At 38.1% G+C, this 7958-nt stretch overlaps 1 protein-coding gene across 1 annotated transcript in view; it reads left to right on the forward strand.

Annotated features, from left to right (window-relative positions):
- LOC107677253 (phospholipid phosphatase-related protein type 4-like) overlaps nucleotides 1-7958 on the forward strand; it is a 21031-nt gene that overhangs the window by 10334 nt on the left and 2739 nt on the right. Inside the window, exons 3-6 of the mRNA XM_016472080.1 lie at nucleotides 883-1012; nucleotides 1813-2008; nucleotides 4366-4423; nucleotides 5507-5680. Coding sequence (XP_016327566.1) covers nucleotides 883-1012; nucleotides 1813-2008; nucleotides 4366-4423; nucleotides 5507-5680 — 558 coding nt within the window. The remainder of the gene's footprint in view (nucleotides 1-882; nucleotides 1013-1812; nucleotides 2009-4365; nucleotides 4424-5506; nucleotides 5681-7958) is intronic.

Raw genomic sequence — 7958 nt, forward strand, 5'->3', positions numbered from 1 at the left:
ATTTACTTATCAATTTTAATTAATTTAATAATCAATTTGCATATATATAAAATACAAAAATAAATTATATATAGTAATTTAATTATATAATACATATTTTAGATATTTTGTAATAAATATTTTAGATGTTTATTTCTATTATTTTTTTATTTTTTTAATATAACAATAAATAGTATTATATTTTACTATATTATATATAATATTTATAATATTTAACAATTATTTAAAAATATATAATGACTATATAATATAGATATTTTTTTATGATGGGTTTATATATTAAGTATTCAAATCTTTTTTCATTTAAAAATGCCCAGACCTAACTATGCCATTCTCCTACAATGTGGCGAAGGTTACAAAAGCTTGGAGTGAAGGGACCAAGGACCCAAACAAGGTTTTACAAAGCTTGTGACCAGTTGAGCTGAAATTATTCATCTCCATGAAAGCAGCACTTCACAGCTCTGCTGTTTGTGCAGAAGTCAGTGGGTGCGTGATTTTCAGAAGACAGGGAGGTGAAACGCCGGGGACAGATCTGGAGCAGATTAAGGATGGATGTGTCTTTGATGCACACTGACAGCCCTGCTTAAGATGGGCATTAATACATAAGTGTGCGATGATCAAAACGACCGCTCTCTCAGCCCAAGTGAGAGCTGATTGCATTATGGCTCATCAAAACTGTGCATTTACAAGTAGACAAGGACATTATGGCGGTTCTGTTTAAAGGCATCTGTAGCTTCACTTCAGAGTTTCTGTGTTTGGTGTCAAGGTAAAAAGAACCTCCTGAAGAGTTAGTATGAGACCGTTGAGTGCAATCTGAGAGGAGAGATATCCTGAACATTTGATCCACTTCCACCTCTGCCCTGGTGTGTTGCATGTCCACAGATCATGATCGGAGAGGGGATTCTGTTCTGCTGTCTGTCCCAAGCGCAGTGCAGAGGAGGAGCTGAAGCCGATATCAACGCCGCGGGCTGCAACTTTAACTCTTTCGTCCGGCGAGGTGTCAGGTTTGTGGGTAGGTCACATTTCTTGTTGATATCTTTCGTTCACTCCTGATTAGCCTTTGTTCTGTTACCTGTGATTAAGGCCCACATGTAATGTAGAATTTTTTTGACCAGAATTCTGTGAAATGACTACCAGTCAAATTGATAAAAATTTGGGACCAAAAATGATTTACAATTTGACCTGACCATGTTTTGCTTAAGTGTTTTTCTTTAATTGCTAATGCGACCTTTTTACACCACAGACTGACAGCTATTCAACCTAATCTATTACATACCTTTCTATCAAAGTTATCTGACATTATCAAGGTGAAGTTGTTCTGACACAGTTTAAGTCATATTTTATTACCATTTTCTAAACTATAGCAAATAAACTGTGATAATGTGAGAAATGTTGAAGGTGTCTGAATAAATGTTGGTTTGACTGTATGTTTTTCCCTTTTAAAGTTTTCACACAAAACACAGATTGATATTTAATATCAACCCGATCGCACGGCAATTCGTACATTTTTGACAAGGTGGCTAATTCATATGAATTCGTACAACCTCGCTCACGAATTCATACAATTTGTGAAAAATCGTACGTGGTGGCAAATTCGTAGGAAGGACCAGACCTAACCCCGCCCCAAAACTTAACCGTCACAGAAATCATACAAAATCGTACGAGTGAGGTCATACGAATTCGTACAAATTAGCCACCACGTAAAATACATACAAATTGGCCGCGAGATAGCGTTGGTCATATCAGCCAACATATTGTTTATCAACTTGAATAAATATCAGTGCATCACATTCAGTGTCTTTTTCCTTTCAGGCGTTCATGTGTTTGGCTTATGCGCCACGGCTTTGATTACCGACATCATCCAGTTGTCAACAGGTTACCCCGTCCCCTACTTCCTGACTGTCTGCAAGCCCAACTACACTCACCTCAATACCTCCTGTGACGAAAGTTTCTTCATCCTGGAGGACATCTGCTCAGGATCTGACGCTGCTGTCATCAACGCCGGCAGGTACGGCTCTGATTCATGGCGAACCGGGACCTAGATCCCTGTTGGATTAACAGTGCCACAGTCATGTGAAACATAGATTATCTTAACCCCCGCTGATACAGACAAGTTGATAAAAAAGTCTTGAAATATTACTCAAGTGTGAACTCCTGATACTCATACGAACGAAACAGGCACAAGAGCCTGCATGGATCAGAGCCAAGCCTCAGTGCAGCCTAAGAATAGAGGCTGTAGATTAAAGGAATAGCTTTTGATGTACTTTTTAACAAGGTTGGTTTTCAAGGGAACAGATGAGGCTATGGACCATCTCTTCACTAGTGTAGATTCACTAAATAATGAAGTACTGAATTGGCTTATGAATTTCTGAGTATACAATACAGTACACTGACACAAATACCGTTTACCCTGTTTATAACTCCAGCTCTGTCTGGAGAGATTCTCTCTGTTGTGATGATTCGGGAACTCGCTGTCAGACTGAGTTGGACGTGTTGTAGACCAGCAAGTATAATCTGATGCCTCTGAAAGTGTTCTGAAAAGTTTAAATAATGTGGAGGTACATCGCATCTTTTTTCAGACTCTTTTATTTACTGTGTGACAGAGATAATATAGTATATGCTGTCGTAGCAGAGCTTTCTGTGATGGTTTCCTGTTTAAGAGGAGACTGTTAATGTTTATTTATTTATGAATGAAGTTTAATCATGAGAAGAGAACTGTAATTATATTTTCAAATAAAAACATGAAAAAAGGTGACATATAGGTGACATATAATTAACTTTTTTTCATGTTTAAGTGCTATAATCAGGTCCCCAATGCATCTACCAACAAATGTAAAAAAGAGCAACCCAGTAATTTTTTTTTTTTTTTTGGTAAGCCTTTCTCTGCAAGCTTGTGAAAAAACGAGCTCAGAAAACCGTATATCAGAAGTTTAAACTGATATGGCTTAAAAACGCATGATTTCAGCACGATAGACATGATGATCAAAACCAAAAATTTTTTTGGCAGAGTATCTGAGATACAGCTTTAAAGGAGTAACCCTGTTCTGGAAAGGGGGTGGGGAGCAGCAGCTCATTTGCATTTAAAGAGACATGCACGAAAACAGCATGTTTCTGCTTCCACTCAAAATAGGCCTTTTCAAAATGATATAATAAATGATCTGTGGGGTATTTTGAGCTGAAACTTCACAGACGCATTCTGGTTACACCTGAGACTTATATTACATATTTTAAAAAGGGGTGTAATAGGTCTCCTTTAAAGGGTTAGTTTACCCAAAAATGAAAATTCTGTCATTAATTATTAACCCTCGTGTTGTTCGAAACCCGTAAGACCTTCGTTCATCTTCGGAAACCTCCTGTAGTGAATCGATGCGTTTTTGTAAGAAAAATATCCATATTCAAAACGTAATAATCACTTTAATGTAGCTTGCGCCAACAGTCCAACATGGAAGCAGCGCCGGGCGGATGACGTATGAGTTCAGCATTGCGCATGCGCCAGTGAGTCTCGTGAAAACCAACGTTTGTTTACAGGATCAAAAGAAGCAAAGTTTCCTTACTTTAGCAAAGGAAAACAAGTCTCCTCTTAGCTTATATCGAAATCCTCCGACATTCTTCTTTACAAATCCTCGTTTTGTACTTCTAATAAGTGACCGGTGTTTTGTTTTGATCTCTCCCCTGCGCTTCCGCGTGTGTCACTTCTGAGCGGTGCATGCGCAATGCTGAACTCATACGTCATCCGCCAGGAGCTGCTTCCGTGTAGGACTGTTGGTGCAAGCTACATTAAAGTGATTATTACGTTTTGAATATGGATATTTTTCTTACAAAAACACATTGATTCGCTACAGGAGGCCTTTGTTCACCCCCTGGAGCCGTGTGAGACACTTTTTTTTTATGGATGGGCGCTTTTTATTTAACTTCTTTTGGACTGATGCATGCAACACCCGCTGAGTGGCATTAAACAGCTTGAAAGATCAAAGACAATTTTTAATGTAACTCCGACTGGATTCATCTGAAAGAAGAAAGTCATATACACCTAGGATGACTTGAGGGTGAATAATTTGTTGGCTAATTTTCATTTTTGGGTGGACTAACCCTTTAAGTCATATCTATGATCTAGAATAGCAGTGCAATACAAACCACCTTTAACACCCTAGCAACCACATACCAACGCACTAAAAACCACCCTATACCAACCATACAGCAACACATTAGAAACCACCCCTAACACTCTACAGCAACCGCATATAAACTCAATATGACAATATGCATCTAGAAGAGAGGTGCTGAGGTGATGTATTTCAAATGCGTCTGCTGCATTCTTTTTCATTTGATGACAGAGTTGATCGCAATTGCTTTCATTTATTTCAGAAAATCCTTCCCATCACAGCATGCAACGCTGGCATCCTTTGCTGCCGTGTATGTCTCGGTGAGTAAGAGTCAGTCATTCAGAAGCATTCAGGCACTTTCAATTCACTGTGTTGTTAGAGACTGATAAAAATTGGAGCTGCACTCGTGTCACCTTCTGTGCAAAACTGACCCTGATGTGTGGATAAAAGGACAACAGCTCTCCACTGTAATTTCCAACATCCAGATGCCTTCATGCAGTTTAGTGGAGCTTGTCAAAGTAGCGAAATGGAGTGTTGGCCCATTTGAGCCGCGTGTGTGTGTTTTTGTGTGTTTGTGTGTAATTATCCATTTGAGGGTAGGAATACATTTGAGTCTTTACATTTTTCTCTTTTTTCTTCTTGTCATGAACTATGTGCACATTATATAAGCTAACAGAATGCCAGTAAAGGCATTTAGATTTGCATAAGGATTTATAAATTGGGTATTCTAGACGTCATAAGAATGTGTGTTTACATGCACCAATCTTACACCACTTATACATAAAGAGCTAAAAATGTGTAAAGTGTAAACACCTTTACTGGTAGGTGGCAGGTTATTTAATGTATGTCTGTTTAAGTTTTAATGTCAAACCCAGAGATCAAAAAAACTTGATCTCAAGTGTGGTTTTCAGTCTATTTAGCTCCTTTCTCAAGCTCAAGGTCATTTGAGTCATTATATAAAACAAAGAATCTGTTATTTATAATGAGCTGATATATTCAATGTGCTTTTGCTTAAAGCGCCTATGAATTTGCCTGATAAAAGAGCACAGTTTAAGCTGTTGAAATTACCTTACACATTGTCATCTTATGTACAATCTGTCTAATAATCTTGAGTCAGTGGGTGGTGACTCACGTCTCTGGGAACCGTACCAACCATCTCATGACTCTGGGGTTTACCAAGACACAAAATGTGCTTCAGTGGTGTAGCGATAATGATACACTCAATCAGCTGAATCATGTTCCCTGTGGTTAATTAATTTGGTTTGAAGATTCTTATAATTATCAAAGTGTGCATGCATTTTTTTGCAGTGCAAATGTTATGGTTCTCTCTCCCTACCTGATTCTGCTTTGGCTTGGAAACATCACAAAACATCTGTGATCTTGATCGTATTTTCCTTGTGCAGATGTATTTCAACAGCACGCTAACAGACTCATCCAAACTGCTGAAGCCTCTTCTGGTGTTCTCCTTCATCATCTCTGCCATCATATGTGGCCTAACCCGCATTATTCAGCACAAGAACCACGCCATTGACGTTTACCTGGGCTTTCTGCTAGGAGGGGGCATCGCTGTTTATCTAGTGAGATGAATATAAGCAGATTATAATATATTTAATAGCATTTTAAAGAAATTTCACAAGACAAAGTGTCTTGGAAATGCAGTTTACTTGCATGTCTAAAACATAAAACATGGACACCATGATTTAGTTAACTAGGACATGTTCCTGGATCAGACTTTTGTTGGTTCTGGAACAACATTCCCATCAAACAATCGTAAGCCAAGCTCTAACACTGCCCTAAAATCAGAGGGAATCAGACATTATTTTCATGCTCCAAACTTAAGCCCTAAGCCTAACCCTAAAATCGAACTAGTTGACAGAAAAGTTGTTCCAAGAACAAAAAGGTAATTGTAATTTTTTTTTCATGCTCCAAACTCAAGCCCTAACCATAAAATTGAACTAGTTGACAGAAAAGTTGTTTCAGGACCAGAAAGGTAATTGTAAATTTTTTTTTTTCATGCTCCAAACTCCAGCCCTAAACCTAACCCTAAAATCGGACTAGTTGACAGAAAAGCTGTTCCAGGACCAAAAAGGGAATTGGAATTTTTTTCATGCTCCAAACTCAAGCTCTAAGTCTAACCCTAAAATCAAACTATTTGACAGAAAAGTTGTTCCAAGACCAAAAAGGTAATTGTAATTTTTTTTTTCATGCTCCAAACTTAAGCCCTAACCATAAAACTTAACTAGTTGACAGAAAAGTTGTTCCAAGACCAAAAAGGTAATTGTAATTTTTTTTTTCATGCTCCAAACTCAAGCCCTAACCATAAAATTTAACTAGTTGACAGAAAAGTTGTTTCAGGACCAAAAAGGTAATTGTAACATTTTTTTTTTCATGCTCCAAACTCCAGCCCTAAACCTAACCCTAAAATCGGACTAGTTGACAGAAAAGCTGTTCCAGGACCAAAAAGGGAATTGGAATTTTTTTCATGCTCCAAACTCAAGCTCTAAGTCTAACCCTAAAATCAAACTAGTTGACAGAAAAGTTGTTCCAAGATCAAAAAGGTAATTGTAATTATTTTTTTCATGCTCCAAACTCAAGCCCTAACCATAAAATTGAACTAGTTGACAGAAAAGTTGTTTCAGGACCAAAAAGGTAATTGTAATTTTTTATTCATGCTCCAAACTCCAGCCCTAAACCTAACCCTAAAATCGGACTAGTTGACAGAAAAGCTGTTCCAGGACCAAAAAGGGAATTGGATTTTTTTTCACGCTCCAAACTCAAGCTCTAAGTCTAACCCTAAAATCAAACTAGTTGACAGAAAAGTTGTTCCAAGACAAAAAAGGTAATTGTAATTTTTTTTTTCATGCTTCAAACCCAAGCCCTAACCATAAAATTGAACTAGTTGACAGAAAAGTTGTTTCAGGACCAAAAAGGCAATTGTATTTTTTTTTTCATGCTCCAAACTCCAGCCCTAAGCCTAACCCTAAAATCGGACTAGTTGACAGAAAAGCTGTTCCAGGACCAAAAAGGGAATTGGAATTTTTTTCATGCTCCAAACTCAAGCTCTAAGTCTAACCCTAAAATCGGATTAGTTGACAGAAAAGTTGTTTCAGGACCAAAAAGAATATTGATCCAGGAACATGTCCCACTCAAGTAAATTGTGTTACCCAAACCGTTATTATTAAAGGGTTAGTTCACCCCAAAATGAAAATTCTGTCATTAATTACTCACCCTCATGTCATTCCAAACCCGTAAGACCTTCATTCATTTTCGGAATACGAATTAAGATATTTTTGATGGAACTTGAGAGCTCTCTGACCCTCCCATAGACAGAAATGCAACTGCAATGTTCCCAGGTCCAGAAATGTAGTAAGGACATTGGTAAAACAGTCCATGTGACATCAGTGGCTCAACTTCAGTTTTGTGAAGCTACAAGAATACGTTTTGTGCGCAAAGAAAACAAAACCCTGTTGAAAAAAACAGCATATGCTGGTTAGGTATGTTTTGAAGCATGGCTGCTGGTTTGAGCTGGTTTAAGCTGGTCCTTAGCTGGTCATGAGCTGGTCATGTGCTGGTCCTAAGCTGGTCCTGAGCAGGAGCTAGTTGCTTAGGACCAGCTTAGGACCAGCACATGACCAGCTTAAACCAGCTCAAACCAGCAGCCATGCTTCAAAACATACCTAACTAACATATGCTGTTTTTTTTTCAACAGGGAAATAACAACTTTATTCAACAATTCTTCTCCCCCGAGTTACTGTCTTCTGCCATTTGAGAGAATCACAACGCATATGCACGTTTAACCGTAAGCGTAAACAATGCTTATTACGCCGATTACATTCATGTGCGCGCATTCCCCCC

This window comes from Sinocyclocheilus anshuiensis, unplaced genomic scaffold (genome assembly GCF_001515605.1).
Source record: "Sinocyclocheilus anshuiensis isolate Anshui unplaced genomic scaffold, SAMN03320099.WGS_v1.1 scaffold392, whole genome shotgun sequence".
NCBI lineage: Eukaryota > Metazoa > Chordata > Actinopteri > Cypriniformes > Cyprinidae > Sinocyclocheilus > Sinocyclocheilus anshuiensis.